The sequence below is a fragment of the Meleagris gallopavo genome, chromosome 1, assembly GCF_000146605.3.
Source record: "Meleagris gallopavo isolate NT-WF06-2002-E0010 breed Aviagen turkey brand Nicholas breeding stock chromosome 1, Turkey_5.1, whole genome shotgun sequence".
Lineage (NCBI taxonomy): Eukaryota > Metazoa > Chordata > Aves > Galliformes > Phasianidae > Meleagris > Meleagris gallopavo.
The window spans coordinates 35,253,841-35,273,868 of record NC_015011.2 but is presented as its reverse complement, the minus strand read 5'-3'; the positions used below and the strand labels follow the sequence as shown (position 1 = coordinate 35,273,868).

Here is a 20,028-nt window from a genome sequence, read left to right as displayed (position 1 = left end):
CTACTCAGCTCTTGTGAGGCCCCATCTGGAGTACTGCATCCAGACCTGGACCTCCAGTGCAGGAAGGATGTGGAGCTCTTAGAGCAGATCCAGTGGAGGGTCACTAAGATATCAGAGGGCCGGAGCACCTCTCGTATGAGGAAAGGTTGAGGAAACTGGCTTTGTTTAGCTTGGAAAAGAGAAGGTTCCGGGGAGACCTCATTGTGGCCTTCCAGCACTTGAAGAGAGCATATAAACAGGAGGGGGAACGGCTGTTTATGTGGACAGTGACAGGACAAAGGGGAATGGTTTTAAACTAAGGTAGGTAAGGTTTAGGTTAGATACTAGGAGGAAGTTTTTCACCCAGAGGGTGGTAACGCACTGGAACAGGTTGCCCAAGGAAGCTGTGGATGCCCCATCCCTGGAGGCATTCAAGGCCAGGCTGAATGTGGCTCTGGGCAGCCTGGTCTGGTGGTTGGTGACCCTGCACATAGGAGGGGGGTTGAAACTAGATGATCTTTGATGTCCTTTTTCAACCCAAGCCATTCAATGATTCTATGAACTAAAATTAAATGGGGACTGTGATTTTTTGAAAAATTATTCAACTCAAACTCTAGCTAGGTGTGATGGCTGCATGCATACTGCGTATGTATCTTTTCCAGCTCAAACCAGAGCTGAACTCATTCCCTTATAGGGCAGGCTACTGCCAGAAGAACATATCCCTTTTTTCAGGTTAGTGAATGACAACACTGCTGATCGCTCAAATGTTTTTGCATTTATATGCATTAGAAAGCATTTGCTTTCATGAGTTGAAGAAATCATAATCATAATCAAGGAAAATACACTGTACAAAATGGTTTTAAAGCTGAAAGACACTAAAATACTGGAAAGCATTTTGAAAATACTTTGAAAAGGGGGTGGAGAAAAAGAAGCACAATTCCATAAATTGCAAATAAAGTGACCAGTATTGACAGTATTCAAAACAGAAGGGAACAAATTATCATAAGTGGAAAGGGAGAAGACCGTTGTTCTTTTTGTGTTTGTTTTTTTTTTAATGCCTCTTGGCCTAGAATACAGAAAACAATCATGAAAATATTTCCTCCCTAAGAGAAGCAAGCTATTTTGAAGTACTTGAACGTTCAAACAACAGAGCAATGAACTCCTACATTATGCTCAATAAGACAATAACTAGAAAACAACAACAAAAATAAACCAACCCAAGCCAACTCCTCCCACCCTAAACACTTGTTCGAAATCTAAAGAGTGAGGTGGTAACTCCCTACTCGACTTTCTAAAGCAAAATAGTAATATTTGCATGCAGAATTTTTAAAATGACAAATAATTATTTTTATTCTAGAGTACTGTACTTGAAAGAAAAGCTTTCAATATTAAAAAAAAAAACTTGTGATGAAAGCAAGAAGCTCCTTTTAGTTCCCAAAGAAAACAGGAAATGGAGAAACTGCTCCTCCTTTTCCACAGACAAACCAGTTTTTTAGGCAATCTCTGTTCTCATGCACATCAGAAACTGAGATAACAAACTGGAATGATGTGAGGTTAAAAGCTGAGATTTTGGGATGGACTTTGGGTTTTGTTCCTCTAAAAACATATGGCTGATAGACTTAAAATATCCTCACACGGGAAAATATATACCTTAGCTACTTTCCTCCAGTTAAGACAGTCAAAGAAGTAATATGTTCCCCTCTCGTATGTATTGGTTTTCATTGTTGGCTCCATTCCGGGTGCCCTGGTGATCCATACTCGTTCTTCTTTGTGGTATCTCCAATCCCGGTTAAATCTTTCATTTTCAACAGGAAGGAAAAACAATTCTTAGCATTAGTTATTTCAATTTGACATCACAGACTAAAATTTTAAGATTTTAAATAAAAATCATACAATCAAAATCAAAATGATATTTCTAAGACATCATTACAGTTGCTATCACATACCACTTCCATATAATTATTACACATTAATTTCATCACACACAAAACTTCAAGAAGTCTGGTAAGTTTAAACAACAAACTCTTTTTTATGACTGATGTTTAATAACTAATGGCATTCACATACTTATTCTTGACACTGCTTTATAAGACTGCAAAATTTATGAGACAAGCATTTGATTTTTGCTATATAAATGAAAAAAAGTGCAAAATGGAACCAGCGTAGGAGGAGGTATTCTGAAAAAGTTTTCCAGATTTAGATCAACTAAGCTTCTCTTTCCAGCACTGTTTTTTTTTCTTTTTTAATATTACATGTATTACTTCATTACTGCAAAAGATTAAATCATGTAAGACTGATGAAGTAGTTTGAACGTACAGCTCTACTGCCGCTAATAGCTGTAATACATCTCCTCCATTCATGTAATAGAGATAAAACAGGAGATCTTCTCCATATCGGCCGAGTTTTATTGCAGCCAGCTGCAAAAGATGGAAGAAAATGAGAATGAAACAATCACAATATAGAAATGCTTTAAGACATAACATCCCACTTAAACAACAGAAGGATACATGCAGAATGTGCTTCCATCCTACGTGTATTGTAAATTATAATCTAACAGGAGTAATAATTATTACAACGATCATTTTTCTTCATTTTGTTAACCTTTTCAACTGACAGGAAGATACAGAAGGAAAATAAACAGAAGTAAAGAATCAGCAAGATAGAATTTTATCCCCCATCTATACGTATCCTCATCTACTCTTTTTAGTTCTTTAAACGCTTGAATGTATTTGCTTATTTCACACTCTATTAAGTAACATGAACACAATTTCTTGCCATATTTCTCAACAGTCCCTCTTAAGAAACTACAGTACTTGAAAGAAAATATACCTAACAAGAATTCCTGTTTGTGTATACATGGGAAGCAAGAGATAAATACGACAGTATCTTAAATCACAATTCTGAGCCAATCTCAAGAAAAAAAAAAATATGGCATTTGAATATTAGAGTATGCTGAATTATACTAACCATGCTCTTTGCATAAAGAGCATACTAGTAAAAACACAATGTGTTTGTTAGCTAGCTATGCCCGTACTCATTTTTGTTTTCCCTACTCTTTTCTAAGGTGGAATGGGTGCATGATATGTCTGATCAGCCAGTTAACATATCACTGCTCTTAAAAAGATTGAGAACATCCACCAAATGCATTGAATTTGGAAAAAAAAACAAAACAAAAACACATCTGTTTGAAAGAAAATTTAGAAAATCACTGGTAATAAACTAATGAAAAATACACACACATACTCACCTTATCCCTAATGTGAATGTTAGTTAAGTATTCAGATGGAACATGGAAGTCTAAAAAAGAATCGGAATTGATGCAACTATTAAGACTTGTAAATGAGTACCATTTTCATACATTAATATTGAATTAAACAGCCATTTTTTTCTTACCTATGTCTTGAGGTCGACAAGGTGATGATGCCCAAGGTGATGCAAATTTGGGATAAAGATTTCTGAAGAGAAAAAAAAAAATTACAAAAAACAGAAGGCAATAAACATACCACACAACCAAAATCACTCCACATGGGGTGAGAAGGAAAGAGAGAGGGAAAGTTCCAACCCATTTTCCTAAAATAGCTACATTTATTCATTTTCTTTCTAACGTTCAGAGAAAGGGTGCATTTAAACAATCTTGGAATCTCCGGAGCCAAGATTTCATTTTTTTTTAATCTATCATTCCTTTAAACTTAAGTGCCAGGAATCCAATTTTAAACAGATTATTTTTATTATTATTATTATTATTTGACCTGGAATACCTGAGCCTGGTGGGTTCTGATTTATTAGCCTACAATTTAAAAGGAAGAGAAAAGCTTATACTGGCAATTTTTTTATTATTATTTTTTTTAACAAACCAATAAGGATGTTCTTCTTTTAAATTCCAGTAGCTGCAAATACACTAAATCCCAGCACAATGTGAAGATATGCTTATTAAGATTTTTTTTCATAGAAATTTTGCTACCAACTCAAAAATAAAGATCCTCCTCATTCGCTTAACAAAGAAAAAACAGTGAATTTTCCAACTCAATGGTGATGTACTGAGGAATGAGTTTTCTATTTAATGGATAAAGCAGTGAAAAAAGGTCCAAAAGAAAGAACTCTTTACAGGTATCTACACCACAGAGCACTTTCAGCTACCCAGGACAACATGCTATGGGGCACTTTGTGGAAATGTTACTTATATTAGGGTACATCCTCTTCAACTCTTGCTTCCTTCTTGTCAAAGACTTAATAGTTGCTACTAAGTATCTGAATCCTACACAGCCATCCCAACAACTTCCAACTTCCAGCTGAGCCATAGGGCCTACAAACTACACAGCCAAAATGGGGTTAGTCTCACTCTAGGTTAACTAATCTTAGTGTAACAGCAAAAGTTCGTGCTAGAGAGCCTGAAGGAAAATTTCAGTAGCAATATCTGCAAATGCTGGAAATAACCAAAGCATTCTTTCTACTGAAAGCCTGGATAGTCATTGCCCAAGGAGACGAGCTTCCTGCAACGCCATCACATCACGCATGCCCTAGCGACCTTGTGTCCTAAGGTAAAGAATCTAGGATTTTTACTCCAACTGCACCACTTAAATGCAATAAAAACAAGAGTTTGCACAGTCTCTCCTTTATGACACAATGCTACTAATTTAAATTTTTCAAGGAGGTATTGAAAAGCATACAACTTATTCAATTAACGTTCCACCCTATTTCATTAATATTTCAGAAAGCTTCTAAAAATAAAAGAACTGCTACATAACCTCTAAAGAATTAAATGAAGTGCCATTTTTATTTTCAGCTTCATTTGTGTAGAATTTTAAGTTATTTTTATAGTTAGTTTAGTTTACATTTAAGCTAAGAGAATTTAGGGAACGAAAATGTGTTGCCCAAGGAGGTTGTGGATGCCCCATCCTGGAGGCATTCAAGGCCAGGCTGGATGTGGCTCTGGGCAGCCTGGTCTGGTGGTTGGCGACCCTGCACATAGCAGGGGATTGAAACTCCATGATCATTGTGGTCCTTTTCAACCCAGGCCATTCTATGATCCCATGAAAAGCATTTGTCTTAAGGAAATATGGGACTGTATAGGCAATACATAATTATTTAAGCAATCAGTGTTAACCTATCTATACAGAAAAGAGGTACAAAACTAGGAGTTATTAGGTTTACTTCAAATAAAGATATATGCAGAATTCTAAAATCGTGTTTCTAAAAGCACATTTATTGTGTGCTTAAATGGGATAAGTGCCTTTAATATAGAAGCATCTCACAAGGCAGAAAAAGAAATCTGCTTTCACATGCAAAATGCTTTTATTTTTTCTAATAGCAATTTGTAAATCAAGCAAGGGATTTTAACATAAGGCAAGACATTAAGGATAGTACAGGCTTTTTGCTAAACTGCTCTGTAGTATAAAGTAAAACCAACTTTGTGACACAGAATAGATTAAATACTAAACCTATCTCCTCCATCCAACACATAAATATCTAATATACAGTAATTATATGTTAAAAGCTTTTAAAAATCCTGCTCTTTAACATACGTCCGCTGAAAAAAAGCAGCAGTATGTCACAAGTATATATTGTTTATGCATACACATATAATAATAGCCTGGATGTTGCACTCAGGAGCTGTATTGTACATCTATAGGTCATCCCAAAGCAGAAAATCATGAAATGGTTGGAAGGGGCCTTAAGATCATCTAGTTCCAAATTCCCTATAGACTATTCAGTAGGTGGGTAAAGGTTAAGTTTTATTTTAGGCATCAAAACTAATGCATAACGTTGCATAAAACATCAAATAATATTACTAGAAGTATTATCCTACTACTTCTACATGCCAGCTGTTTAACTAAATGACGTAACCAGATTTCACCTGTGTTGAGGAACAATAACAGAGGAAGCTCAAGTATACAGATACAGATGTACTCTAAATTATTATATGAACAAAGGCATTCTATTTTCAGCTGATTATCCTCCAATTACTTTTGAGCAATTGGTACTGAGAATAGCAAATAATTTTAGTATCAGGAAGATCCAAGAGATCTGTCTCCCGGTGAGTGCTAAAAATTCTGGAACTACTGAAGAAAAGCAGCAAACCGTGATCAGTTTAACTGTTCTTTATGTATTCTCAGCATGCTGAGGGAGAAGGAAATGGGAGTGAAAAACTGCTAGATTCAATAGGGAAAGGGAGCTGCGAGCCCAGCACAAGCAAAGAAAATACTATGTTCAAATAACACATTCTGCAAATAACTACATGCAATTGTACCAGAAGGATGAGTCTGGGAGGTGGTTTTGAAATATTTTTAAAAGTGCCAATGATATGACAGTTTGACTATGTTTTGATGCAAACATTACAGAAATATTTTCTAGAAATGATTATTTCTAAAAAGTTACGCCTCGAGAAATAAATATGTACATTAATGCCAATCATTTCAAGATGCAAAAATCAGGAGCTGTTTTTTCCCTGCGATTTCCCTCTCACCTTGATACTCCCATTCAGAAATCTTCCCTGCACTCACACATTCAAAATGCAGTTGAATATAAAATTTATGACAGGAAGTCCGTATATATACTATTTGGTCTTTGGCTAATGTTTTATATGTAAGATTCGAAATGCATACACTACACTGCCAATACATTTAATATTACATAAATCTCTGCTGCTACAAAGATTCCTCTAGCCAAGGAATTCAGACATCTCATTTTTTCCCCACAAACAAAGTGCGAGAAAAGTAAGGTAACTGACTAAGGCTCATTTCTGCATTCTCTTTGCTGAAAGATTAAGAGTCATTTACAAAATGTAAGGCAAAAATTCAGGACATGGAAAGATTGTATCAAAGGATAAGGTCAATGCATGCTTCCTATCAACTGTATTTTATAGATTAAAATAAACTAGAGGCCTGTTGTTCCCCCTCAGTGCCTCCCTCAATGAGAAGGGTATAAAATTCTTCACGACTGAAGAGTCACGATGGGACATTCTCAGCTGTAAAGTACCAGAAATTCAATTTATCTCACACAACTGTAGTCACGAAGATAGGCATTTTTTCCCCAAACTGGGAAAAAAATCTAGGTAACAAGTACAGAAAAAGAGGCTTTCTGGGCTAGTGATTCACCTTACTATTCCTAAGAACTTCTCTTACCATTGTGAACTTGCAATTACTCTTCCATCCCCTACCTCTACAGGAAGCCTAAATGACTAAACTGAGCTGAAACGAATGACTCGAGGTTAACTATAAACACCATATTTTCATTTTTGGTGTGAAGTTAACTCTGTAGATGCACTAGTATCTATGCTCCAAATTCCTGATATCTATATACAAATATCTTCAAGGAATACTATTATTAGAAAAATAATGTGTATCTGAGGTTTATTAACAATACACTGTCAATTCCTTGAAGAAAGTCCTAAAAAAGGTAGGAGAATAAGCAAAACCTTACTGAAAGGCTCACTGAAAGCTTGCAAAACAAATCTCAGTATTCCTTGAGGCACAATTATCTTGTTTATGGAAGTTTTATTTTACTGTCATTACGTTTTCAAATTTTATTTAGCAAAATATCTTGTGGGTTTGATGCTTATGTGAACTAAGTGAATCTATTACTGTGAACGACAGCATAATAAAAACAAAACTGAAGATGGTACTAAAAGACAGAAACTTACTCAGGAGAGTTGAGATTGAGACCTAGTGTTGTTAAATCACTTCCTAATGCAAGATGTACCATTCCTGGATCTGTCTCTGCTGCCCTGATGAATGTTAACAAGCCAATCATTCCAAACTGGTCCGTCACCATCCCTTGTGGAATGTTGGTAACCCGACCTGGGCAAGAAGAACAAATTAATTTTCTCTTTTCAAGAGGTGAAGAAATCAACACAACGATCTAGAGGCCTGCCAAAACCTTTGAAGAGGACAAAGTGGAATGATACATACCATCAGGTAACACCTGGATCCCTTTTTTCTGCTGGTTGTTGTTTTGCGTAGTTGAACTTTTATCTCCAGGAAACTTGGGCCCATCTGTGCTGGATGATGTTTTGCCTGATGTATTCAAATTCTATTAAAAGTAATTTGTAGAGTTGGTATGATGGAAATAATCCACAAAGGGAAAGATTGGTTGACCATATCTTTCAGCCAAGAGCTCTGAACAGTACTTCAAGTCACACTGATATATTAGCTACTAAAATGCAACAAAGCTGAAGTTCTTGTACTCTGTTCACAAACCTTATGTAATATTCAACACTTCATAAAGTACACTTCCCATGCAATAAGAGCTATTAGTAAGCCTACAGCTTGCAATCTTGAGTTTGAATACACAATGAACGTCCCAAGTATCTGGTTTTTCCAATAGCCTTGTTCCTGCAGTCCACAACACTCCATGATGCAGCAATAGGTAATAACTCAAGCCAATTTCAGGTGCAAACAACAAACAGTTGGCACCTTTGCAACTATCAGGAAAGAGATGTAAACACTATGTTTGGCAAGAAAACTGCAATAGCTCTCCAGGAGCCCACATACTAACAAAAGGTACTTTCCATAAACATTATTTCTTTAATGCGCTTTAAAACAAATCTGCAGTAACACAATATAATCATGTTTTGTCCCTTGTTCCTTACTGTACTCAATTCCAAGTGATCAGAACATTCTCTAAACTGTAATCTGTCCATTGTTTCCAAGGAGAAGGCCTAGATTCCACCTTTTTTGAAGTTACATTTTCCAGTTTTCATGTGAGTTTGTAGTCACTTCTAATACCTACCTGCCAGTACCACTGATTAACCAAATTTTGCAATTCTAAGTAGTAAAACAATCAAACTAGAACATTTTGTCCAACACTGCAGAATGCTGTTCTCTGTCATCCAAATTTTAGTGTATTTATCTCTAATTTGTAATAAAAAGCGCAAATTTTAATTATTGATCTTTCAGAGTAAACAACAGAAAAAAATCTTACCATCTAACACACAGGAGTTAGAACAATACTTAAGATGCAACTAATCCACAACATAACCACAAATGTAATAGTCTCTATTAAAATACCATGTTCCCTGTGCTTTCATATGCTCATCAATAGTTTTACCTTTAAGTGTTATTTTATCACCTAACATTTAAAGGATTTGACAGCTTTAAGAAAGATGGTACAATGTGAAAATTACTGCTACTGATGAGAGAGACCAACAGTGACAACTGAGCTGCAATTGGTAGAAAAAAGTTATGAACTGCAAAACTTTAAAAATACACGTCAATTCTTGTAAATAATTTTGAAGTATTCTTGTGAGTTCTTCCTCACTCACTCTCGCTCTAAATACATGAGGGTACGCAGAGCAAGGTCACAGTGACAGAGTCACATATGAAATCCTACTTACGTAAAAATTCTCATTAATTTAAAGGGGCAACTTCGAAAACCTTACACTATGAATATATTCCACTGCCTATTTTGAAATACAGCAACCAAGAAAAGTTTGAACACTTGAAGCAAAGAAGCTTTACTTACAGATTTATTATCATCATTACTTGATGTTGGGTCTTTGTAGCTGGAGCCTGGTAATGCTGGAAAATCTTCATTGTGTATTGAAAAGTCCTGGGACTGCTCACTTGCTGGTTTTGTTACCATCCCAACTATTATCAAAACGAAAGCAGAAGTAACATTAAATGACTGCTAGGAAAAAAATTTCCTGCTGTTGATCTTGCTTACTGCTCATTTTCCTTATGTGCACATAGTACAGCAGAAACAACTTAAAAAACTAACAACTCAGGTAAAACGAAACAAAGCATACTCATTTAAAACATCCACACAGATTAGACCAAAGCCTCTATTTAAGTGTGAGCTGAGAAACACTCTGGGTTAAATTCATAGACAAATCCACTGCTTTAAGAATGAAGCCTGAAACTTTCATCAAGAAAAGCACCTGTTTTGCATATCTAAATAATAATAATAAAAAATCTTTGCAGGCATTATTGAAGTAGTTTTTAAGGAAATCCACTGAGGCGAGGATACACTGCTTTTAACGTTATACATTTTTTCTTTCATTCTCTAATCTCTTTAGAAGCAGGTATCCTTAAGATGCCCAGCTAACTTGCAACAGAACATATCACCAATGTAATACCTGCCTGTGACATAAGAACGACTCCTACTTTAAGTACTGAAACTGAAAGCATTTAGCCTGCAACTCTCAGTGCTCTGACCCTAATTTTAAAAAACTAGGCCAGTCACATTGGAATATGGATTCTGACTACTGAAAAGCAACATTTTTTCTACGCCAGTTCAAAACAGAACAAAAATCCTCCACCAGACACCCAAGGGCAAATATTCAGTAATACAGTGACTTGTTTGAAGACTATATCACTACACTAAGAGATGGCAGAAGCAAGTGTAGGGCCTATTTTTCAATGTTTCTTAACAGACAATGTAAGACCTAAAATGGCTCAGTAGCTCACAACATGTATGACTTATGTTAAAGGTCAATGTTCCATCAAGAAAAAAATACATTATTTCGTTTCTGCTGTAATCCTTTTGTTTCATAGTTACTATGATTTCTTCCACTGGAAGAACAGTACTGATCATGAATTAACTATATTGCATATTTTCCTTCTATAAATGTTTGAAGGCTTATTTTCTGAAATAAGCTAAGCATAAAGAAAGCATGCCTCAGCTCAGCTTGAAACCTTCTTTTTCTTGACCACAACCAAAAGTATTCTCTACCTTTACTTGCCTAGACAGTGGCAAGTATATCTCATATAACTAATACTTTATTGTTTCTACAATGGCAACCTGCATTTAGCAGGTGCTCAAGATAACTTTTCAGACAGATATTTTTTCCCCAGTTTACCAAACAATCACATGAACAGATATGCTAGCACCACAAATAGGAAATGGTGTCTTTTTTTTTTTTTTTTAAATACAGCAGTACAGCTCAACATTGAACTTCAGCCCCATGCTGCAAGTACATCTCCATGGAACTTTCCTCCCATCTTCCATCAGTTTTCCAAGTAATGGCTTCTCATTTTGAGATGGACAAACTTGTGTAAACTACAAGCCAATATCAGCTCTCTACTCTTAGCATGACTTTCCAGTGTCTTTATCAGGGGAAGTGACTTTTGCCTGCATTTGGGAGCACTTCAGTTTAACTTCTTTTGCTGTTTCTCACAGCTATCTTAAGCAGAGGATCTTGGTTACACCCAATCCATGAGGCTACTTTCCACTGATAATATCTATTATTTCGCTCCAATTAGAATTGGAGCTATCTCTGAAGAACACTAGCTTTTTTTAGCTGGAAAAGACTAGGATATATTTAGTTGGAAATTTGACAAGTGTCAAAACTTTCAAAATAAGTTCTAAATGCAATTTTTCAGAGCAGCTGATGCAACATGCATGACAAAATCTACTGAAGCAGTAACAGAAAAAAGTATTGTCCTTCATGCTAAACTTACCTAATTTTTTTCCAGACCCAAATAGTAAGAATTGTATCCACCCTTATGTTTTTCCTTTTATTATTTTTAAGCTGTTCAGCAAGAATTATATAAGACACAGATTTGGAATCTGAATGACAACAGTTGTTTTTTTTTGGTTGTTTTTTGAAATCTGATGTTCATCATAAGAGTTACAGTGAACAGTACTACAGCAAGTATTAACAATAAAAACTGAAGATAAACAGTATGTTTACAAATGTGCACTTTTTACACAGAAGTGTAAAGTTTACATCTCTAATGATCAAGCATTATTTCTAAAATTTATTCTTCAGAACTGGAGAGTTTCTGCATACATAGAAAACAGCCTATTGCCTAAAAAATAATTCTAGAGAGTGAGCAGCTTTAGATTTATCACACTACACTGACTGAAAACCCCAGCCGCCACTGTTGGCAATGAATTTAAAACAAGTAAGTCTTAATACTTACAGAAACCTGATAGGAATCTCCAATTATAAAGACATTGACTGCTGATTTTCAAAAAACGAGACTTAGCTCAAGATACTGGCATTTTTGAAAAGGCTTCCTATTGTCTTTAGAACTGAAAAAGGCAAACCAAGCAAATAGACAGATCGTTCATTCAAACAGTTTTCAGAAATATAACCTTACCATAGGGAGCCCTTCCAGCTAAAGGGTTTATTAATGGAGTTGGATTGCCACTTCCTTCCCTTCTGTTTCTGTCTGCTAGTGCTGGAAAATCTGAGAGGTCCAGTCCTGTCACATTTTCACTTCCATCTACAACAAAAGCAGGTATTTTAATTTTTTTTTTTCCCTCTTTGGCTTTATTTATTTTACTTAAAAAAAACGAAACAAAAAAAAAACCCCACTTCATTATGCACAAAATAATTTTTTTGATATATTTTCTTGCTTCCAATTGATCTTTTTACTCTGACATTTATAATCATCACAAATACATCTGTATTATGACACTACTCTCAAGAGCATCGAGATTTTCTTTAACAAATGCAGTCAGTAGTACTTAGTAACACTGTTTGCTCATTTTTAATTAAACACTGCATATGTAAGATAGAGGCAGACTATCAAAACCATAGCATTAGGACAGGTGACCCATTTAAAATGTAAGGAGCTATCAAGAAAAGACTTCAGAGAAAATAATCACCCATATCATCAACAAGGAGCTCTTTTCTGCTTAGATAATACAAGACAAGGTAAAGTCCAAACCACTGCAGAGCCAACGCAGTACAAGTAACATGGGAAGATTTTTCAGTTTGTAGTGATAAAACCACACGGGTGAGGAGAGCAGCACAGCTCTGAAAGGATGTCACAAGGCCGTGGGGATGCCAAACCCCTCGGCCAAGGCTTCCGTGCTGTGACATCAGCAGCACCTTTAGGCAGGCAGCCACCAACAAGCCAATACCAAAGTGCTGTGAGCCTACGGCACCGTTACACGAGAACACTCATCTCTTTCTTATTCATTAGATTCAGGTGAAGAGTAATTCCCTGGGAAAAAAATCACAACTGAAACAACTGACTATAAGGATCACTTCGAGGTCTCTAAAAACAGTTCCCTGTTGTGTTTATCCTCTGTAATGTTTGAAACTTTTCTTCTCCAATTTCCTTCCCAATTCCATAAGCTACTTTGCATTTCTAACTGAACAAATACAACTTCCAGCTAAGTGATTATTCTATAGCAGACTTATACTCTGCCTTTCAGAAGTATTACAAGCCTCTGCTCTGAAGCAATAACAACAGATGGCATAGCACTGTTTGTTATTTTATGCCATGGGAAAACAAACAAACCATTAATACACTTATTTCTCCACAGAATCTTGAAACTAGAATAAAATACTTTTTCTGCATGACTGTCAGGTTTACAGAAGCTGCTGAAGAACGTGCAGAGTTGCTCTCTAAAGGCATCACTTCTGTGCAACAACTGCACTCAAAGTATTTCTAAGCTTATTCAATCAAAAACAAAATCTTTCTATTGAACTGTGAGATCAGCATAAATTAAGAGTAAACTCACCTGTTCCATTAAAAATGTTACTTGATAAGGAGTTATTCATTCCAAATGCCTGATTTCTGTTCATCCCAAATCCAGACATACTGTGAAAAAAATCCAAGAAGTCGGAGAAAAGAGAGTTGAGACTTTCATAATATCCAGTTGAAGGCATTAAGGAAAAAAGCCAAAGGCACTTAAATTATGCCATCTTAAGCAATCCACATTAGCCTAAACTCAATTTTTTATTACTTTCCTTTATACCTTTGAAAATTCTGAACAGCAATGAGCATTGCTGAATGAATGCAACTGAAATGACTTCAAAATAACCTGATTTTTTTTTAAACAGCCACAACTCCTTTGACATCTGTCAGCCAACAAGTTATGATAAATGTGCATTTTACTCAGTAATTTCATACATAAAAATGAAATATCAGTAAAGACAATAGCAAAAAGTCAGACTGAGAGCATTCGTTTGAGGGTGGCAGCTGAATCACTGATGTGATTAGATTTGTCATGACTCAATTAAAAGCTGGAAAGTTATTGTGTGCAAGCATCACAATGTATGGTCTCTGCCACACAAGGACACCAGTTAAGTTAAAGTATCACACAGACAAGTAAAAATATTTGAAGACATCTAAGAATCAGATAGGTCTGCTGTGGTCTGACACAGACCCGAATGATCTGCTCCATTCTGTGCAAACTGAAGATGTTAAGCAGTCACAAAGTTGCCCAGAGCTGAGTGAATTTCTGTTATTTCTGCCCTGTGGGAAACCACAACATTCATTTCCCCCTGTAAGAGGACAAAAGTTGATATTTTGTAAGTTCCTGTGCATAGAAGCATCAAGTTTTCCTACTAGAATTTTTACTTATATGACTTTCACATTTTTACAATTAATTTCAAACCCTAACTACTTTGTTTTTGACTGAAACATCAAGAAAAGGAAACAGTCAAGAATGGTTCCCACTCTGCTCTGCTTCAACAAGATGGTGCATTTGAAAGACATCAAATCTGACACTTCATGAACTAGGAGAAACATTTCTGGTATCCTCTGTGAATCCTGGACTTGGTGAGAACACCAACCAGGCATAATTTGATCTTGAGGGAATATAACCTTGCTTGGTCACAGACAAGCTTCTCATGCAAGATTTTTTGTTTTATTCTATTTTTTTTTTTGTTCATTTGTTTTTAAAGTAATCAGAATTAACTAGATCAAGAATTTCAGTGATAAGAAAGGGACTAGGCCACCGGATGTGTATTTCCCTACACTTGTTAACCAGTGTTACCTCAGCTTTTAACATGTTTTACTGATGTAACTAAGACAGAGAAAGTTAAGTATTTTTTGTGTTCAAAGACCTAGAATCATTATTTGCTCCAAGAAAGGGAACAATTCTCAAAACACTTCATGGAAGTCACATAATTCATGCACCTCTCAAGGAAATAAATCCTTTTTTATTTCAAATGTCATGTCACCATTTCATTAAATATAGTCAATTAACAATTGGATATGTATTATACTTTTGTAGGCTAATAAAATGTGAAGTAAGAATTTGGCATTGTTCTAGTAATATGTCCTTTTCAACTTGTAAAAACTGTGTCATCATTAACATGAGCTGTACAAAGCAAACAACAAAAGAAGAGGGTTTTCATTCAAATGCTCCTACAGAATGGGATTTCATTATCTCTTCCCTACAGCTTGATGTTATTTAAACAAGTACTTTCTATACATCAATCTCCAAAATCACTATGCTCTGCACATAGATTTTTTTTTGATCCATGCTAAGTGTTTTACAAACACTTTAAAATATAAAATCATCTTTTTAATTATCATCTCCTTTGCTTGCTGGTACATCACAGGAAAGAAAAGGCCAAGACACAAGGGCTGCTCTTTAAGAAGTGCCTCCTATTTTACTCTGTTAGCCCACAACATCAGAGGTGGATGTTGGTGGTATGGCAGTGGGGGTTGAACCATCCCACAAATATTCTGTTACATTTTGTTGCCACGTGACAGATGGCAGCAGAGGGGCAGTCTGATAAAATGGCCTCTTATGTGGAAGTGAGGATAAGCAAAGGTGTGGAATTGAATTCCTCCATGTGGAAAAAAAAATGGCATCCACTGGCATTTGCTGAATGTTTATGGAGACCAAACAGTGGATGTCAGCACAGTGAGGTAGTGGGTGGTGCATTTCAGCAGCGGATCACCTCAGCTGGTGATTTTGACAAGCATGGCATGCAGGCTCTTGTTCATCACAGGCAAAAATCCATAGCTAACAGCAGTGACTATGTTGAAAAATGGTGTTTTGTAGCTGAGAATTCACTCTATCAAACAGTGTTGTTGTGCTTTCTATATCTGTTGTAGTTTCCATGGAAATAAATAGGAGGCATTACTTTCAAAGTGGCCTCTGTCCAAAGTCTTCTCACGCTCCAAGAACACAAACTGCTATTACCAAACCTCTATTGCTGTGATGAAGAAAGAGGTTATTTAATGCCTATATCATAATACAAAGATACAGAATTAAATAGACTGATCAAGTTTCAGATAACTGGCATCCATTTTTCTTCATTTGTTTAGTGAAAATACCACACCAGGTTAGAGGTGGCATTTGACTGCCATGAGTGTATTTGAGCTCAGTCCCCTAGGCTAGGTCATGAGGCAAGAAAGAGCAACAATCTGGGAACGCAGGGGCCATGAGGCTCTAGAAAGAAGCCTGGAAAATAGTCAGCTGTGTGAAGCTGGTTACATGCTATGTAATCAGAATTGACACACATTTTATTACAGGGTTATCAATACAAACTAAGCATAAACATATCAACAACAGTTAAAGCACAATGATTTCTGATGCCACAATCTTGCCCAGAATTAGAAAAAAGAGCAGAAGAAAATTCTGAGAAAATTCTGGCATCAAAATGAGCACCTTAGATGAGTTGTAAACCACTGCTTTCCATATTATTCCAGAATTTAAAGAAGTAAAATATGAGGTCTCCATTGTGTCCAAATCAGTTAACTGTTCTTATAGAATAACTATTTAGAAATAGTTATTCTGGATTACCACTTGCCTTAATTCTTCCCAAACTCATAGATAAACAGTTTTCAAGATGTATACACACAAAAACCAAGGTCTGATTTAAAAACAAACTTCAGAACACACTAGAAACATCACATATTTTGAAGAAGGAGCAGTAGAAATTAAGTAGTCAGAAACAGAATTAAGCTGAAAGGCTACAATATGCCCGCACAAGCACTGACAGCAGCTTTGAAAGTTAGCACTGAGAGACTGGAAGACACAAAGCGGCACTTTGAAGTTTTATTCTAATGGATAAAAAAAATAGACTTTGAGAGCAGAACTTAAGCACGCCCATGGCTGCACAGGGATGGTCTGACCAAACAGCCTTACCTGTTCACAGTAAAAGGTTGTCGAGAGGGTTGCTGCTTTGGCATACATATTATGCTTGGAGAGCTTCTGTTGGGGCTGCCTAACCCTGAACTGCTCATGCTGTTTGTCCTGCTGGGAATTCCAATGCCCTGACCAACCTGGGAGTGGTTCATCATATTCCTAGGATTCATAGGCAATATCCCCCTGAAAGAGAAAAACCATCCACAAAGATGAATCTGTGCAATAGTATTTGGTTACTCATTTAAATTACTCATGTAGGATAGACTTGGAGTTGATGCAACTTAATTTGTGCTTAGATTCAACACAGGGTGTTTGGATTACTCTCTATAATTAACGTAGTTTTGGATTTCTTCAGAAACACCAGATGACCCACTGCGTACCAATCAAGTCCTCAGTCAGGTTCAGATAAATACTTAAGTACTATGCATTTGAAGAGGTGTTACAACTCTTATTTAAAGAGCACTTCAGACCCACTACCTTAACATTCTCACACAGTGCAGAACAGCCGTATAAAAACGTTTACCATTTGTTTACCAGAACAACCAAAAAACAGACTTTTACATTCTGAAGAAGAATTTGCCAGCAACTTATCCTTTACATACAAAATCAAACACTAACTTACGTTAAGTCTTATCCTACTGTTTTACAGCATTACTTACCCAACACAGGCAGCGGTCAATAAAAATTACTGTTTTTCTTTTTTAATTAATCAGTCTAAAGTAGCTGTGGCACGATACGCAGAACATTTAGTAAGTGCTCTGCCGAAAGACACAATTGCAGAAACATTGGCTATCAATAAATACCTGCTCGGAGATGGAGGCGTGTGAAGTGACATTGTTGGTACCCCTGTTGTTGGCGTTACGTGGCTCGGTAACTGAGTGCCTTGTGATAAGCTGCGATTTAACTGAGGGGTATTGTTGCTCATTCCCCTCATTGGAAGGCCTAGTGCACCTATTGAAAAAAAATTCAGAGGGGTGGAGATACATAGCGATCCGGAACAAAGTCTTAGCCATCAGGTGTGGATGGAAACAACTTATGCTGACAACCTCAAAAAGTGTAAAGACTGTAGGAAAGTGCAGTGTAAAATGAAGTCCTTGCTTGCGTACTACAAGCCCAGTTATCTCACACATAGCCCCATTCTAGTCAAACTTGAGAAAGGCTCTTGACAAAATTTCTCTTTACGTCACTAACAAAATTTTGTTTCCTTTCAGATGTACTCTGAATAGAACAGGGGGAGCTGTGGTTTTGTTGACGAGGACGTGGAAATCTACATATTTAAAAAGTTGGTGTTTTGAGAAAAGAAATACCTCCACTGAAGAAAGAGGTTATTACACTTGAATAAATTGATACATATTTGGCCAGCATTTAGAACGTCAATCTAGCTTGTAAAAAAATATGCAGGCCTGTAACTAAAAAAATAAAACTAGGCACATATCATAACATGGTTTTCAGGGCACAAGAATGAATATTCTGGGACACTCCTCTGTAAAGTCTAAGTTGCTTCTTTTTGATAAGGCAATTTCAGTGTCCAAAGTCAGGTTAAATTTAATTTTTTGAGGTCTGAAAGCAAGTAGGATTTATGCACCCTCAGCTAGCAATTAAAAGCGTAAAGAGCTGGTTTGGGGTTTTGCTTGTTTGTTGTCTTAGTTTTTTTACATTGTGATAAAAATTATTTTCTACGCAAGCATTTGCGTGCAATGAAATAGCACTCTATTAACACACACACAAATCATCTCAATTCAGAAGAACAAAAAATAACCTGTCTCAAAATATCAAAATACTTTATGGAGTTTCTGATCATTTCCACATTCCTTTTCTGTATTCAAGGTGCTTCAGAATTATGTCCAAAGACAAGAGAAAGCCTTTTAGTGCAACATATCAACAGAAACACACTTGCATCTAGAACACGATAGCTATAAATAAGAGTCCTATCGCTTCAGTGTGAGGCTGCTGAGGAAGCCTCAGAGAATTAAAAACCTTATCTTGCAAACAAAAGGAAGAGAAATTAAGACGAATCAGCACTCTCCAATGATAGATCACCCCTTCAGCAGACCTGAATCTGCCAGCGTAAGACATGATGAAACACTAAGAACGCCAAGGATGGACACAGCAAATGCTCCAGGTTATTGCTATAGACGAGGTCTGAAGAAACCTCCCAGCTGTTCAGCTCTCACTCTTGCAGAAGCGCTGCCTGCCCCGATGTTCTGCCCTACCATTCACTGCAAGTCTGCAACGAGGGATTTGGATAACATTCCAGTTTATCTCTATCAATTGAGATTAAGAAGTAGCGTGACTCACTGTAACAAGCCTCCTAAGACTTCATTAATTGCTGATTATATCGAGGTGTTTGCTGTAAATACTTTGGCAATTTGCTGCATCGGAATAATTTCTATGAGCATAAATGTATATTATAAATACCATTTCACACCAATTAGGTGGAATTTAAAAAATAAAATGGTAAAGAAAAAAATCCATACTCTTCTAGAGATGGTACTGAAAAAAGTGATTACTGTATTCAGGTTGATTTTGTGCAAGCATTTGTTCAAACGCAGTCAGTTTTTCACTAATAGCATTTCTTCTAGTTGTCGCTTTTCTTTAATTAGAATTCTTAATGAGTAGTTCTGCTACTGTATTCTGCTACAGTGGCTGGCAAGGGCAGTTGACATGTTTGCCATTACAAAGAAATCCCAAATAAACAAAAAAAAACCACCCAACAACCAAAACGATCCAAAGAAACCTTTTCTTATGCTTCCTTTTTCTATGCTTTTCATATAAACTGAGACAAGAAATCCATCAACTGATTAAGTGGTTAATTTTTAATGCCTACAAATTAAGTTTAACTCAACTCTATAGAATGATATCTTGCTAAATGACTGACAGCTATCAATCTAAAAGTACCTGGACAGCAGCTTTGTCTTTCCCAGAATATTTTAAACACAAGAATTTACAGCAGTTCCTCCATATTTGGAAGAAAATGAACCCTGAAAATATTTACTTCTGAATTTTCAGCCACACAAGTCCCCATCTTCAAGAGATTGTGTCCTAGACATGACAAACAAGTGGACTGAACAACAAAGTTGATGAAAAAAAGTTACCTCTAAAAATAATCAGCTACTTCAATATCTTTATGCAGCTGAGCCTGAAAGGTTCAGCAGTGTCAGATTAGGGACCCGAAATCCAAAGCTGACTCTCAGACTGGCCAGAAAGTCCCAGCAGTGCGCACTGCTATGACGCAGTCACACATCAACAGCCACGGGGATAGTA

At 36.4% G+C, this 20,028-nt stretch overlaps 1 protein-coding gene across 2 annotated transcripts in view; it reads right to left on the bottom strand.

Annotated features, from left to right (window-relative positions):
* CNOT2 (CCR4-NOT transcription complex subunit 2) overlaps positions 1-20,028 on the bottom strand; it is an 88,356-nt gene that overhangs the window by 7,709 nt on the left and 60,619 nt on the right. For both annotated transcript variants that reach the window (XM_019613258.2, XM_031553615.1), the window contains 11 exons: positions 17,568-17,715; positions 16,765-16,947; positions 13,396-13,475; positions 12,021-12,146; positions 9,439-9,563; positions 7,887-8,007; positions 7,619-7,775; positions 3,373-3,434; positions 3,227-3,276; positions 2,296-2,396; positions 1,630-1,774 (listed from right to left, as the gene is read on the bottom strand). In XM_019613258.2, coding sequence (XP_019468803.1) covers positions 1,630-1,774; positions 2,296-2,396; positions 3,227-3,276; positions 3,373-3,434; positions 7,619-7,775; positions 7,887-8,007; positions 9,439-9,563; positions 12,021-12,146; positions 13,396-13,475; positions 16,765-16,947; positions 17,568-17,715 — 1,298 coding nt within the window. The remainder of the gene's footprint in view (positions 1-1,629; positions 1,775-2,295; positions 2,397-3,226; positions 3,277-3,372; positions 3,435-7,618; positions 7,776-7,886; positions 8,008-9,438; positions 9,564-12,020; positions 12,147-13,395; positions 13,476-16,764; positions 16,948-17,567; positions 17,716-20,028) is intronic.